The 17,193-nt window shown below is 37.7% G+C and overlaps 1 protein-coding gene across 6 annotated transcripts in view; it reads right to left on the reverse strand.

Annotated features, from left to right (window-relative positions):
• Positions 1-17,193, reverse strand: part of MAP3K4 (mitogen-activated protein kinase kinase kinase 4) — a 74,999-nt gene that overhangs the window by 36,318 nt on the left and 21,488 nt on the right. For 5 of the 6 annotated variants that reach the window (XM_064446947.1, XM_064446946.1, XM_064446949.1 and 2 more), the window contains exons 3-9: positions 14,061-15,442; positions 9,506-9,748; positions 4,288-4,434; positions 1,459-1,616; positions 945-1,061; positions 423-522; positions 250-333 (exon numbers count right to left, since the gene is read on the reverse strand). In XM_064446947.1, coding sequence (XP_064303017.1) covers positions 250-333; positions 423-522; positions 945-1,061; positions 1,459-1,616; positions 4,288-4,434; positions 9,506-9,748; positions 14,061-15,442 — 2,231 coding nt within the window. The remainder of the gene's footprint in view (positions 1-249; positions 334-422; positions 523-944; positions 1,062-1,458; positions 1,617-4,287; positions 4,435-9,505; positions 9,749-14,060; positions 15,443-17,193) is intronic. The other variant, XM_064446950.1, reaches the window with a different exon arrangement.

Raw genomic sequence — 17,193 nt, forward strand, 5'->3', positions numbered from 1 at the left:
ACAAAGGGAATCTTCGGGAACACAAGGAATTGGACACTGATTCCCCAGAACCTAGATAAGCATTCTCACTCACACACACACACAGGTACAGAAAATAATTTGACTGCCACAATTCAGTATTAAACATATGACGTTTTAAATGTTGAGATATAGATGCCACATTAAAAAATTGAAAGTATGTCAATAAATATCCTTTGGCATTTTGCATAGCATCTCCACTCTACTTTCATGCCTCTAAATTGAATTTACCTTCACATACTCTTTTGTTTTCAGAGCATTCAGAAGATCTCGCACAGGTGCTGACAATGCAAATTCTGCTGCTATTTCAAGGTCCTACAAGTAATGACAAAACAAAAGAATATGCTTTCAGAAGAGATTTCTTTAAAGTAGATAACTAAGATGAGACTCTACTGTTAACTTACCTTCCTCAGCATTTTAGCAAAACCAAGAGCTTTGGAGGCCCTTTCTCTAGCTTCATGAAACAGTTCTTTGAGTGCTCGGCTGGTCTCTATAACAGACCTCCTGAAACATTGGTAAGAATGACGCGACAGTGTTTTAATAAATCATACTGATTTTTTATACCTATTAGGAAATAAAGAATTATCTACATATATGCCAATAGAAAGAGCACAGAAAAAATAAATATTTACAAGCAGCTGACTGAAATAAATTGAACTTGTGCAGGCACATTTTTGATAAGGATATAAAAATCAAATTTAAACAATAAACAATCTCTCATACCCTGAACTGAAAAGGTTACTAGGCTTCAAACAAACAAAATGATGGTTCATTACTACTGCATACAGAAGTATCAGCAATAAAGTCTACGGAGTCTTACATTTACAAAGTTTATATTCTAAGAAATAAAATGCAGTTTGTACCTGTCAAAGGTATAGAAACATGGGTAAGTGTGTTTATTACTATTAAGCCGAAAGGCTTAATACCTGATTTCATCTGATGCAGTACTGTCATCGGCACTGGCCCAAAATTCATCGCAACTGTCCTGTAGTCCAGAATCTAAAAATATTCCTGTAGATTTCAGCAGCATTCCTGCAATATCACTGTAGCAACAGAAATGGTGGAACTTCAAAGTCTTATTCAGGTAGCATGGCACCTTAAACTTCTTCCTACTCTGTCCAACGCGAGAGCACCGCGTTGCCACGTCTGCCTGCAGAAACAAGCATCTTGGGGGCCCTCAGTTACTCTATGTGCACAGGGCTAGCTGGAACAGGGACTTTCCACAGAAGCAGTGATTCCTGTTATAGGTAGACTAAGAGCAATCTGCACTTACTGCATCCTGTAGCTACAGTCATTGTAATAATCCATAAATTCACAAAGACTATCAACTGCTTACTGAGGCCTGAAGAAGCCCAATCTGGGAAACATGAACAAGTGCTGACTCAAATATGTATCTGGTACAAGTCAACACCATAAGCAGAGAAATTAAATAAAACTTACCAGAATAGTTTTCCAGCTTGAGCTTCACCTCCTCTTATATAAGGAGTTATTTCTTTGGTGAAATTCCATTCTTCCTCCAACAGATTTTTTAAACTATGAGACGCTTGAGGTAACTGCTGTAGCATTTGGATCCAGCTTCGCATATAATCAAAGTAAACCTGTACATGGAAAAAGATAATTTAAACAGAAATTGTTAAATAACATGTAACCAAGGACTAGAGCTTCTCAAATCAACAAAAAATCTCAATATTATACGACTTGTAGAAAATATTTCTACAACATTTTTTGTTTGCTATGACTGAAAATGAGCTACACCTTTCCAAACAAAAGGTGCAATTTATGGCTCAAGAAGTAAAAAGTTCTAAGTATTAAATTCTATGTCTCCATGATACTTTTCTGAAAATATTGACAGTATCATCACTCTGCTTGCTGTGCTGCTATCCACCATTGTATCAGTGAATACCCGCAGCAGACAGAGTTTTTGAAGCTGAACTACTGAAAAACAGTTCAAAAATCTTTTAACTGGATTACTCCAAAAAGTTTTATCTCAACATATCCTCCTGGATATGGATAAGTGCAGTGAACAGGATTCTCCGATTCTAGATTATTCCTTGTGTGCCTTGGTATCAAGTCTTATCTCTTTTATTTATTTTTGTTTCAAATCAACATAAAAATCCAGGTAAGTACAATTCTTCTTCAAACATCTGCCCTTCAGGATCATACTGAATGCAAAAAATTAGCTGCAATTTGTTTTAGTTCAGTAATCCTTAACATCAAACAACATCCCTCCTTAGAAATGGTTAAGACGCTTCCTATTAGTTTCAGGTATTTTCAGACCACACTGTAATAGTGCCAAGATCATAGAATCTTAGAATGGTTTGGGTTGGAAGGGACCATAAAGATCATCTCATTCCAACCCCCATGCCGTGGGCACGGACACCTTTCTCTAGACCAGGTTGCCCAAAAGCCCATCCAGCCTGGATCTGAACACTGCCAGGGATGAGGGAGCATCCACAACTTCTCTGGGCAACCTGTTCCAGTGCCTCACCACCCCCAGAGTGAAGCATTTCTGCCTTATATTGAATCTAAATGTATCCTCTTTCAGTTCAAAGCCATTCTCTCTTGTCCTATCCCTACAGGCCCTTGTAAAAAGTCCCTCTCCAGCTTTCTCGGAGGCCCCCTTCAGGTACTGGAAGGCTGCTATAAGGTCTCCCCACAGCCTTCTCTTCTCCAGGCTGAACAACCTCAACTCTCAGCCTGTCTTCACAGAAGAAGTGCTCCAGCCCCCTGACAGTCTTTGTGTCCCTCCTCTGAATTTGCTCCAAAAGGTCCATGTCCTCTTTATGTTAGGGGCCCCAGAGCTGAATGTGGTACTCCAGGTGGGGTCTCACGAGAGCGGAGTAGACATGGAAAACCTTGAAACTCTACTCTGGGTTAGGAAGGTACTGTGTTCCGACAGTCTCAGGCTGTAGCCCCATTCTTGACTTAATTTAATTCACCTTTCAGCCTCAGCCTAATTCCTCTTCTAATACTCTTCTTAGCTACCTTGCCTGCCTCTATGAGGAGTACACAGGGAAAAGACAGTAAGTTCCATCCCCCACCCTCACTAATCCTATCTTAGCCTTCTGATTTTGTACCATTTTTTCCTATCCCTATTTTCAGTCCAGACCATCTCTTCAGCTCTCTTTGCCCAGCCGTCCCGATCTTCTGACAATCTTGATCATTCATCCAATCTTTCTCCCCTTCTGTTGGCGCTACAGTAACCTGCAACTCTGAATAGGCACAAACTGTGATTCTTTGAAGTCTCACATATTTATTATTTACACAGTCTTGTTATCACCCTTTTCAAGACCGACAAAAAGCAAAATACTTATACAATTAAAACTGCTGCCAAAGTTCAAGCTCTTGTCTCAAAGCACCAAAACATTTCAGCTACCTAAAAAAACCCAAACAGGTAAGGAATTTCAAAATGGACAGGATGAACCATTTTCCTTTCATCTAGTCAGGTCATTTCTGCTGGAAGTTTGTAGAAATTTCAGACGGAGATGAAGGCAGGCATGCAGCATAAGAAACTTCAGGTAAAACATTATATTTTCACCACTGCAGGCAATGAAAGCATGTAATACGAAAATCCATGTGTACTCAACAACAGATGTTACCAACAGCTCTGCTGACAAAAAACTAGTAGTGAGGTACTGAGGTGTATCTTGGGCTTTTTTTTTTTTCCCCCCAGAATAATGAGAACAAAGCTCACACAACTCACAGAAGAACAAAGATCAGTCACATGAAAGGGAACAGTAATTTAAAGTAAATTTACTGAAGAATATGTCATTTAATACCTTTCAGAGGCCAAGCATTTGTCTTGAATATACTTCTTTGTGTTTAACTTGTTGCAATAATGAATACACATTAAAAGTAAGGTATCATTAATGGATGACTGCAACACCAGGATATTAAGACATTATGTTAGTCAAACAATATTGGTTGGTTTTTTTTTAACACTAAAAGGTTATTAAAAGTTTAGTTTAAATGTATGGAATTTACTGTTCTATTTATGAACCATTTTATTGTAAATACAGGCAATTTAGAAGTATACCGTACCACAGTCCAGTAAACAAAAATCAGCATTGCTAAAATCATTGCTAAAATGTCAATGGCTACTGTGTTACCTTTATAAATCCATTAAACCAATAAAATTACATTACAGTAGTACAACAACAACAGAAATAGCAAGACCTATACCCAACAGAGACAACAGATTTCTTTTAGCAGTATTCAGATTAATACACTTACTAGAACTTCAAATATTTTCTCCTTTTTGAAGCTTACCATTAACATTTTATGCAGATCCTCTTCAAAAGAATCAATGTTGCAATTAATCGTTTGTAAGTCATCTAACACCTCCCGTAACATAAACTGGTAATATTGCTTCATTAACAGGCCACCCTTCAGAACCTCTTTACACTCTCTCACTAGCTGCAAGAGAAAAACCCAAAACTGCCATCAGTCAAGACATTACTCTTAAATTCTCCCTGGGAAGTAAAAGCTTAATTTGACAGTCCAGTGAGCCTAAATATGTTAGTTTATCACTACATAATTTCTACAGTTTTTAGAAATGCATACAGTCGCTCTATATATCTGCAGGAAAGTTATGAGTAGTCTTCCAGAATTATTTAATTGCCATCATGCCACTTGCCACAAAACTGTAAATGGAGATGGGGGTAGATGTTTCAGGCTTCCCTCCTTGCACAGGGCCACAGCAAGCAACTTACTGGATAGTTAAAAAAGTTTAGAAGTGGCCAAGAGGGCTCACAATCATCAAATCGCCATTTTAAATGGAAGCAAGTCAGCAATAATATGCAACATGTTTGACAGATGCTTAGAGACCTGTCAAAAGTGTTTTACTTGGGAAATTCATTGTCAATCTACTGGGCAGGAGTCCACAACTTTAAAACCCACACCAGACCTGAAAGAAATTGGTGTTTCCTTTGTTGTTTCCCTAGGCACAGCTAACACGAGGAAAGTTATCTTTTCAACTGGAGAAGTGGTCACTTTGAGCCAAACAGCTGTCACCCCTCTCTGAAAGCTTACAGCTTTTATTTATTTGAAGAAACATGCACAACCACAGACACATGAGTACAGAATCATTAAGGTTGGAAGAGACCTCTAGGACCATCAAGTCCAACCATCAACCCAACACCCCCATGCTCCTAAACCATGCCCTGGAGTGCCACGTCTACATGTTTTTTGAACACCTCCAGGGATGGTGACTCTACCACCTCTCTGGGCAGCCTGTTCCAGTGCCTGACCACTCTTTCAGTGAAGACATTTTTCCTAATATCCAATCTAAACATCCCCTGACACAGCTTGAGGCCATCTCCTCTCCTCCTATCACTAGTAACTTGGGAGAAGAGACCAACACCCACCTCACTGCAACCTCCTTTCAGGTAGCTGGAGAGAACAGTAAGGTCTCCCCTCAACCTCCTCTTCTCCAGACCAAAGAAACCCAGTTCCCTCAACCTCTCCTCAACAGCAAGAACAGTTTCACCTACACTAACAAATGTCTTTCTTTCAGAAGTCCTTCCAGTACTAAGTATGTATTCTTCTGAAACTACTACCAGTCTCCAGGTCTGACAACCCCTGACGTTTTCTGAGCAACAATTTCATTAAACCAAGAGTTTAAGAGGAACAGAGGGGTTCATTTGGAGGGTCAGAGGGAATGGAATTATGGGTTGGTTAATCTGCCTTTTAAAATCTTGTATAATGGTTATTCTGGCAAATTAACATATCAATATAGTGGACTCAGTGCGTAAGACATTATAATGGCATCAAAGCAAAAAACATACGATAATGTTATTAATTTTAAAGGAGTCTTTGGAATCTTTTATAGGCCAGAACACGTTACACCATGCTTCCCCACATGCAGGGGAAACAAGGGTAATATTCTGAAATCTGTAGTTTAAAACTTACCAATAGTTAAGTGAAAAAGGAAAAAAACAGTAATTTTTAATAAGGTGGAAATCCAAAAATTACACATTTTATCCCTAATGTGTCATACATTTAAAAAATGAATGTGCATTCTTAACTCTCCACTCAATCGCATTCAGTGTATTGTGTTAACCTAGTAAAGTTTTTTGCCCTTGGATCCAAAAAGTAAATCATAAATACCAATTTTAAATTCTTTGAACAAGTTAACTATCCATTATTCACAAAGACAGCTGGGACTTGGCAACATGACTTATCCATAAAACTTTATAGTATGGCATATCTTACAGATACAAGCAAAGTTCACTTCTATAACTTGCAAAGAGTAACACTGTCTATTCCAAAATAAAAATCCTCTCAAAACTTCATTAATAATAGAGATATTTTTTGTTTAAATAATACTGCTATACAATGATGTGTACTGCTACTGAATAATAGCATCCAGGATTTACAAAATACCCTGTAGTTCTAACTTTAGGTGTCAGCCTTTGGAACTGAAGCTCACAAGGCAATAGGCAAACAAAAAATATGGTCTACAATAAGCACAGTAAAGAATGGGTATGTATTTACACCCAATACTTAAAACCCGAGCAAGCAGAACACAGTAACTAGTCAGTACACTCTGGCCCTGCTCCAAGTGGTGTCAGTCACTTACCAGAAACCAGGTAGGTGTGACTTTCCCCTTTGCAACTAGGTCAGGCTACCTTAGAGTTAATGTATGCCACATGACAATAACAGACCATAGCAGTCTGAACAAAACGTTGATGGCTGACATAAGTACTGTTTACCCAAAAATTCCAGGGGGTACCATGAGCTGTTAAGAACATCTAAACAGAGTGCTGGTCATCAGATATGGTTTTCCCCATCCAAACACACATCCTTTAGCTGGTTTCCTCTGTAATCTTTAAAACATGTTCAAATACTACCTGGTTAACAGGTGTTGGATAACAGAATTGGTAATTAAGAAATCAGCACCTGCATCAATATCCAATATGCTATTGTGCTTCTAGTTATAGACTTAAATGGGTGTTGATGAAGCAGAAATTACTTATTTGTAAATTGCATTTCTCTATTACAGTATCTTATGATCTGGAACTAAAAATCTTCTAGCAGTATTGACCTAATTTCCCCACTGATTTTTGCAAGGAAGAAGCCTTTATGAAGTGACAGTATCATGTACTACCTTTCTGAAGATACAAACTGGTATGAAAAATGCAGAGAGATCTGACAGTTATTTTGCAGAAGATCATGGTGCTGTAAGACACTCAACACAGGTTATAACAGACAAAGAGTACCTAATTTAACCACCTAACAGAAAGAACCCATGTGTATGTGTGCATACGCACGCACCCCCACCTCCACTTCTCAGCACAAATGCAGAACCATCTTGAACTGTTCAGAAACTACACTGCTACCACATAACGGCAAATTGCCATTGAAAGAGAACAGCTCTCTCTAGTAACAGGATCATCAGGATCACAAAAGCTACTGCTAAAAATGAAACATGGATGAGATGGCTCAAAAAGGCTAAGCTAGTGAGAAAGGACAGGAGAAAAAGCACACTGTAGGAAACGTACAATCTGTGCTGGTTTTCATGTGTATACTTTTTCTTGCAAACCAGATTTTTGTTTTCACATAGAATTGACTTGCTAGTAATCCAAAATTTTAACCTCACCTTGGAAAAGTTGAGTATCAGGACTAGCATGCTTGATACCTTCAAACTGTACTACTACATTCTTCAAACGGTACCAAAAAGTAGGAGACACTTAAAGGCCTCAGTGCCCCAAATGACACCCACTAGGTCAATCGCTATAGAAACCAAACTGCACTGTGCTACATGCATACAAAGAACAATTCAAGGGACTGGGTTTCTTCAGCCTGGAGAAGAGAATATACAAGAGGAATCTAATCACCGTTTTCCAGTGCCTAGAGGGTAGTTACAGAGAAAATGGGAACGCTCCTTTCACAAGGATGCATGGCGACCCAACAAGAGGCAACAGGCACAAGTTGCTTCAGGGAAATTCTGTCTGGATACAAGAGAAAGATGCTTTACTGGGAGGAAAAATACACACTGGAGAAGCAGTGGATTCTCTCTCTCACTGAAAGTATTCATGATCTGGCCTAACAAGGCCCTGGATAACCTAATATAGGGCCCAGCTTCCAGGAAGTTGGACCAGAGTACTTCTAACCCAGACTTATCTGTAATATTCTGTGAACTCGCAGAACAAAACAGACCCCTAGACTCTGTTTGGAGCCTGCTCAAGACTTTAGGAACTATAAGTTTTCAAGAAACAAATAGATCCATTTTTGAAATATCCTCCTTAGCTCCTTTGCCTGTTCAGAAATATTGCGTGGGACAGCAAGCATTTGCTGAGTTGAATTCATTTTTTCAATATGATTAGCAAGACAGTATAAACCATCAAAACAGCGTGTAACACACACACTGCTTTTCCAGGAAGAAACTGTCATTTTTTACTTAACCCAAAGTCCACAAGGAGAATACAACATGTAAGGGAAAAAAAATAGCCCCAGTCTCTGGAAAAAAAAAAAAAAGGATATATTGCGCTTTACAATACAGTATGCTATACTATATTTTACTATAACTATGACTTTTAAGACTGAAATTGTAGGTACTGTGCTTTTGGATATTTGGATATAAGGGCACCTAAAATCCTAGTATACCAAGGAAAGAAAAAGTGGAGGAGCGAGGCAGAGGAGGGGGAAGAGAGAGGACTGAAATTTAATTTGGGACCATAATGTAATACAGCAATTTATTTTGGAGCAGCAGATAACTGGAATGTGAAATCATAATCGGCTCAAGAGCTTAATTAAATGTTTACCCTAAAAGACCACCTGATAAAACCCTGATCTGGTTATGCTTGCCAGGGAGCAGGGAGATGACTTCAGGCAATTTTAATATGTCCTGGACTAGACTTTGAAAAATGGCATTGATCTAAGCAGCCTACATTGTATCAGACAACCACCAGAAAAGAAATTCTCATACAACATTCTGAACCAGTGACAGAACTGACATTCTTGGGTCGCTACCTACAGAAAGTATCAGATATTTATATAAAACAATATGCTGAGAAAGATGATCTTTTTCATTTTGTTTTTCTTCTTAATCAGCTTCTATTACGTGTCCACCACATGTTGGCACAGGTCTTAGTTTTGCAAAGAAAAAAGGATCAAATCAAAGGAAAAAATAAATATACAGACCCTTAAAACTGGTTTGCTGCCTAAGAAACCCAAATGGAGGAAGATGCGCTGGACAAGGTTAAACAGTTCATAATGCAAATGGAACAAATACTGTTTACCTCCGCTGGCTGATAATTCTTTAGCCACCAGTTTTAGTTCCCAGAGTCTAAATCAGAGAGGTATACATGACCAGTGGTTTACTATGGAAAAACTAGATCTCCATATGAAATGAAAGACTATTTATAAGAGTTATTACATAATTATACAGTCATTTCTTTAATCCTTTTTAAACCAACAACCTTATCATAACAAAATTACTTTGTCATTTCCAACAGGAAATAAAAAAGAAACAGTCGAAGCAGACCTGTTTAATACTCAAAAGAGATGGTTCTCCAGCAGGTCTTTGTTCCAACCTTAGCTTGAGACATTCATGGATAACATTGAGCAGGACTCGGCAGAGGACCAAGAACGCAGGTTCAAAAGATGGTAAGTCCATGGATTTCAGCTCCTCCCATGATACAGTGCTGCATTTTTGCTCAGAACAAGGTGGGGAATTTAATAACTGCACGTAATCTGAACACAACATAGGATCTGGAAATTCTGAAAACTGTAACAAGAAATAGGTATCATGAAAAGGATCCTTAAACTCTTTATGATTTAGCATTTGTTTAAAGTAGCATGTACAAAAGTCTAGTTTTAAAAGGTAAAATGCTATTAACTGGCAAATCAACCACAGAAGTTTCGATTTCTCTCTTTTTCTTTTTAAAGCTAACCTTTTTTTTTTTTCCTATGAGGATCACCAGGCTGAGGCAAACGATTATGGAACAAAACAATCTCTAACTTTATGTTTCTGTTTTAAAATTATTAAAGCATCTGTTAAAGCTGGAGATCACCTCACTACACAGGAAGAAACTGCTGCTTGAGGTTATGGTGAACGTACAAGTCTAACATAATACATAGGAACATACATTCAGGTCTTTATAAGATACAATACTTGAGAATTTCAAATTATATTAAAAAATAAATAAACCAAAAGGTCTTCCACTAATGACTATACGTAGAGAAACAAGTTTGCACTTGGCTACATCAGGTGAGTAACCTCGTTCCTTTTCAAATACACAGTGCATATATTATATAAAACTCCACATTGTAAAGTAATGCAATATTCAAGAAAGTGTCACTAGCTAAATTGAAGAAAACTATTGAAAAGTAACTTATGAACTTTGGTAGATGTTAAGAAATTGAAACTGAGCTCTTTATATTTCATCTTCCTTTTTTTAATTTCAAGGTAGTTTTTCAATTAATAAATTCATTTTTCATTTAAATGAAATTACATTTCTAATTAGAGAAAATAATTGAAACTATCTGAAACAGATATCCTAGATATCTAAACTATATACCTTGTGATAACATTCCAAGCAAAGCTGTACGTGGAGGTATTCTGGGGTTTAATTCAGGAAGAAAATTTGGACTATAATATGTGTACAGCTCTTGAAGATAACAACACACTAAATCATCTAAGGATAAGTTTTATTTCAGATTAAGTTTATCTTATTCTAATTCTCATTTCACAGCTGCTAACTATGACACCTGAATATCCCTCATTCAGATGTTAGACATAACTACCGTTTTTAGGTTTTTCTTCGGCACCAAATGTAGATAATATCACTTCAAAGGAGGGGAAAACATTACCAGAAATTAGATCAAACAATTAAGTGCTGCCTAGAAAGTTCAAAAATATTTAAGTCACTGTTAAGATTATATAGCAGAAAATAATAAAAAAGGACATTGTTTATTCCTTTACACCTACACACACATTCTTGACATTTGTGCCTGCAGTGTTGTACAAGCTCTGCTTTCTCAGAAGAGCCACACAAAATTACAGCTACCAACAAAGTCAGTTTTCTTACTGTTTTTATTTTTGAATACTGTGATGTTTCTTAACTGTCGTGGGGGATGGAATAGCATATTCATTACCGTTTAACGTTGGCAAAAAACATACCATACGCTGCAGATTCTTAAGTCGTTTATAAAACCATTAGCTCATTAGGCAGAGATAGCAAACATGCTTAAGTGGGGACTTCCTCTATACCTAATTCAGTTGAAGTTTGATCTGTAGTTGATCCACAGTATAAGAATTTATCTTCTTAGATGGTATATTAATGTCTTCTTTTTACTAACTCTGTTTTAAAGAGGCGCATAGTAGCAGAATAGTACCACAGCACCAGAGCTAAAGGCTTTTATACAAGCTTTCATTAATAATAGATCATGAAAATACTGCACTTCTACAGTACAACAAAATATTTAAGAAATACAATCCTCATTGTGATGCGAGTATAGTGCTGGAAAATTTAATTCTTATGAAAATATTGAAGAACTAGTTTACGAGCAAAAATAACACAACAAAATTGAATAAATGCTTTTTCATTTTCTAACATTAAGGGTAACAGCAAAGGACTTTAGGGCTTAGTATTAGACACCTAAACTTCTATTGCTCAAATTGACTGATCTTAATCTTCAATGGGCCCAATATGAAATGTTTTGAGTGACTACTAAATACTTCTCAGAAAAACCCAAGAAAACAACATCCAATCCATTTGAGCTCACACAACATCCATATTCAAAAGCGCAGCCAGCTGACTAAGCAACAAAGAGGGTACCCAGACTTAAATACTGTTCTACTAAAATAACACCTCTGATTTTGTAAACTAAGAAATATTAGCCATTTCCTTTAAGAATCAAATCATACAACTTCTACATAAAACAGACTCTATAGTGCCTAGAGCCGTGTTAAAGTGTAAGAGCCTATGACGAATGAAACTTGTACTTTAGAAAAAAACTAAAAACAGCTATCTGTATAAAAATTTACATACATTTAGCATGAAACAAACATTAAAATGCATACAGTGGAAGAATCCAGAAAGCACATTTCAGATAAAAGATAGTGTTTAAGTAACAATAGAAATTAACATATGTCCAGAGATTTTAAAGTGTATGTACACACATAAACAGAGAGTCAAGATATAAAAAAAAAAATTAGAAAAAACCAAAGATTAACAAAACACTAACAGCTCTGGCTGTGTACAGATATCAAACTCAACTGCACTAAAAAAACCCAAGACACTACATGCAAAGTACCATCAGATGCAACGACTAAGCAATGCAAAAACATCTCTTCCATTTCAGTCTGATATCTTCTGCTGCAGTAGGTACCATGCTTCTGACAGGCAGTGTTTTCTTTTTTTGACAGCATTCTTTTAGTTTGGGGACAGGAAAGAAATATACAATTTTATAACATACACCTTTAGTCTTATAGTAATTTCTTAGAAGAGGACTATGTTCCAAAGAATATGTAATAATTATTGAAAATTAACAAAGAAGTCACAAGGGTAGAGAAGGAGGGAAAAAAGATTAACCTTACATCTTACAGAAGTCATCCAACACTAAATTCCCAAAAAGTTTAATTCTGTGAAGCTGCAGCAAGAACTCTAGCTACAAGTGTTTCATTAAAGAACATTTATGAAGTCCAAACATTTGAGGTATTTAGCAATTTCAGAAATACATTCAAAGTAGTTTTCGATATCCCCAAATTATGTTTTATTTCCTTTTTTATTTAAAAGGTATTTCTACCTATATATTTAAGCTGAACTTTCTATCAAAGTATATACGGTTTGGGGGTACTTTTGGATACTGTAACAGATAGCTGCAAGTTTTGCTCAGACACATGACTCTTTAGAAACATACAAATATTTTCCTAACAGAAAAACTTCCTAGGACGCAAGTTGAAACCAATTAGAGAATAAATAAATATCCAACTAATAGTTTCATTTTTTACAGTAATATCTACATTAGCAACAGAACAAATAAAAGCATCTTCAAAATAAAATAACTTTATAAATTTATTCATCCTAAAAAAACAACCTCCAAGGGAGATAAACAATTCTTGTTCCTTTTGCAGGTGTAACAGTCAACACTAAGAGATCAGCAATGCGTCAAAGACCACATGTGGTAACCATATTGGAACAGGCATGTTGGCTAATAAATTCCTTTGTCCAGAATCCATGGTTAGGCCACACACAGTGCTACTTTATCAAGGAGGACAAGTAATCCTTACTACTGGTTCTTTCTAACATACAAATGCCTGCAAATTAGGTAACAGTATATATTAAGAGACGATATTCTGGCCTGAAAGAATTAGTGACCACAACTTACCATATGAAACTTCAACTACTCTCCTTTGTTTACTGCTTATTTCATAAGTTTGTTTTTAGTAACTCACAATCATTCTTAATTAAGAATACAAAATGACCCAAAGAAAATAAAAATTCAACTAAGAACCACCTGAAGAATGCAACATGCTAACATGACTTGCCTTCATAGATTTCAAGGTTAAGACAGTCCATTCAAGTATCTCATCTGGCCTCAAGCATAACGTGACACCACAGTACTTCATTCATTTAGATGAGGAAAAACCCTAAACAATAGTGACATTTTCATAAAGATGTCTTGCACAGAGATACCCAGTCTTGAAGACAAAAAACCGACCATTTCCATAGCTAATTTTTCTCATGATTCTACTTTTGTGCCTAATTTTCCACAGTAATTTTTCTGACTTACAGCTTTAGACATTAGAAAATGTAACGAGCAAAGATGCTATCATAAAAAGTCATTTCAGTTACAAACAGTAAGAATCAACTAGCTCATGCTTCACACAAATTCTAAGTCAGGTCATATGACAGATTCATTTAAGTGGAAGCAGAACTGGGCTCTTAGTCATAACATATACAATCTTTCAAAAATCAAAAAAGTAACCAAAACTTTCATTAAGATCCCAATTCCTCACGTTTCAGTTAGAAACAATACAGCAGGGGACCCATTTACAGTAGTACACTAGTACTAGTACACAAGTAGCAACCTACCTCCAGCTGGTGATCACTCCTTACCAGCGCCATACGGGCCCTTTGCAATGAACCATGCATTAGCTTGTGCAGTCTTAAAATTAGCTTCCTCAACCCCATTTGCTTCAGTGCTTTATCTACAAACGGCCTGTAAATAGAGGTCAAACAGTGTTGGCTGCAGCTTGCCTCAGCACTGCATTCTGGAATAACCCAAGAGACAGAGTCATCCTCAGATTCAAGCCTATCAAGCCGCCTTGAAAAATGGTCCTGAAAGTCAAAATTTGGCTTATTGGTAAAATTGTTCTTGATGGCTTGTCGAAGTTCCTCAACATTCTCCTCAGAGATTTGTTCTTCACCATCGCTCTCCTCTGTGCATGTTCCTGAGGATTCCTTTACTTCCGTTTCCCTATCCAATTCTTCATCCTCTGGATCATTGTCCTTAGACGGTCGAGGAGAAGGTATTTCAAACACTGGCCAGCCAATGTCAGAAAGATTTTTGATGCCCAATACAGTTCCCATAATCCTTAGTTTTTGATTTAAGTCTTTTGTAATATTTAACCATAGACAGAGTGCCTGCACTCTGTCTTGGAAGTCCTTTGCAGCATACTTTTCATAGTCCTTTTGAAGAGCCTGCAGAGACGGATAAAGTGCTTCTATATACTCTAGCAGCTCCATTATCCGCTTTACTTGCTCAAATGAGACCCGCTGGCGATGGAGGTGATCATGGTAACTTGAGTAACCCAAAGCACTAGTTCCACGTGTTGCTTTGCAAACTCCTTCTCCTGAAGTACCATTGAGACTGGCTCCATTTTTTACACAGGAGAAGCTTCCATAGTTCACTTTGAAGGTGAGGATTTCATTGATGATATCAGGGATAGCTTGACGGGCTGCATAGAGATAGAGGTCTTGGTCATTAATGCTCCGGCCAGCATGCCAAGCTTGCAGCTCCAGCCAGATCAGTTCATTTGATCGGTTCAGCCAGACAGAAGAGGTGTTTTCCTGTCCTCTTTGCTCCCTGTCCTTTTTCTTTGAGACTGAGGTGAGTTTTAACAAAAGCCGCAAGGTTTCAAAGAATTTTAAGCGGTCTGCTGGGCAATCAGTCCTAGAAGTCTGGCGTGCAGTTCTGGGTATTGGCATGGGCACAGAGACTGGAAGCTTAGCATTGCTACAGCCAAGGCTGAGGTAAGGCTTATTGAGATCAACATCTGGAATTGGTTTTTTTGGCAGAGACCCACCAACTGAGTCTAACATAAAGGAGCACTGCACATTTTTCTTGTGATCTCGTTCTGTTGTCCTTAGGGTGTCTCGGATCTTTTTCCCTTGCTTATAGCTGTGCTCCTCCACATTCTCAATGGTTTTCCCATTGTCTTTATGCACAGACTGAGTTGGCACACTCATCTTTTCTGTAAGAAAAAAAAAAAAAGAATGTGACTGCAGCAACAAGAAAAAGCATTGTTCAGTCCAGCTCCCAATCACATTCCTTAGGTTGAGCATAAAACATTGTTTAATACCAATAAAACAAAATAGGCTTGAGTAGAAGTAATACATAGTCTTGGAAACTGCCATTAGAATAGCTAAATCAATAGTAGCACCAAAGGAATTTTTTTTCTCCTTTTGCTTTACCTCTTTTATAGAAAGGACCCCAGAGAATTCTCATTACCCCAGGCATGCCATCCACTGAGAACCGAGTATGATCAAAAAGAAAAGAATTATTTCCAAGTTCATTTTCCATACATTTGTCACAAACCTTCCAAACAAAAACTGAAAGTGCAACAGAGCATTATTAAGTTTCCAAGTCAAACAGAATTAAAGAGACTCCATTGCACATGCAATTTCAAAAAAAAAAAAGTAAAGCATGTACGGATTCTTAAATTTAGCCTGAATGATCCTATCCTGGCTCCCAGGGGGCTTGATCTTAGTTCTGGGAACCTCTCTGTAGTCTTAATATACTGCCTTAACACCAGGAGCCTACTTTCCCACTCTCCCAACACACAAACACTTGCTTTCTCCTTTACTACATACATTACAGCAGCCCCTTCCTGCCCAATTGTGCAATCTCCTCTTCTCTTCCTGTTCTTTCCTCAGGAGCAGCAGACCTTATCACTCTTCTGCAGCACTAACAAAAGCACTTCAGTCTAAGCTTCGCAGATCAGGACAGGAGGAACTACCTGGTATGAAAAGTGTTTCTCTCTCTCTGTAAAGGAATTGGTGGCAGGCTGGAGAGAAGCACCTGTATGTGACTAGCTGCAGTCCAGGGATCAGCAGTTGGAACACACAAGCTACACAATCACAGGGCCCCTGCTTATTCAAGAACAGAAGAGACTTTCAGAACGATGGCTGAATACTTAGTCTTCTTTTCATTGTTCACTCTGACCCTAAGGATTATCTGCTGCACATGGCTCGTTCCCCACTCTAGAAGTAGTAATTCCCTTAAGAGTCTTTGCTACTGTGCTCCTCACTATAACATCCATTAATACCAGAAATACTAATAAGCTTATTTGCAAAACAGGCCTGCTCAGTGGAAGAATAATATTATTCCCTTTCTATACAGGGAAAAACATGACAGAGAAAGATCCGTCAAACCACCATACTTTTGGGTGCCAAAAAATGGGAAGAGCTATTGCTCAACATTTCAGAGCACTGAACACTTCATGTTCAGAGCTCCCTGACTTCAACTGCACCTTGAATTCTCAACAATTTGCAAGCCACATCCCAGAATCTCTAGTTTTCCTAGAAGCAAGCTAGAAGCAGAAAGATTTTAATTTGTGCTATTTGCCTATCACCACACAAATTTTCATGACAGAATGCTGTTATCACGTGATGCACTTCACTAACAATTATCAGATGGCCCTTCATTCTTGTTTCATCTTCTAGCATCTGCAAAAAAAGAAGGTACAGTCATACAGAAACCTGCAGTTTCTCTGGAACCTACAGTTCTCTGGAAAATAACTGGTGTGGTAACACAGCTCAAAGGCTATCCAATGTACGCACACAATGGCATTGTATTAAGGTTGCAGGGATGTCTGAAACGAGAGTGGAAAGGTACGTGGTCAGAGCGCCTTCCTTTGCTTGTCTCCATTACAAACCGTTTTCAGGTGTTAGTGAGCTATCAGTGAGTTAATAAGGGTGTCACCTGCCACACTGCCTCCTTCCA

Source organism: Phalacrocorax carbo, chromosome 3 (genome assembly GCF_963921805.1).
Source record: "Phalacrocorax carbo chromosome 3, bPhaCar2.1, whole genome shotgun sequence".
NCBI lineage: Eukaryota > Metazoa > Chordata > Aves > Suliformes > Phalacrocoracidae > Phalacrocorax > Phalacrocorax carbo.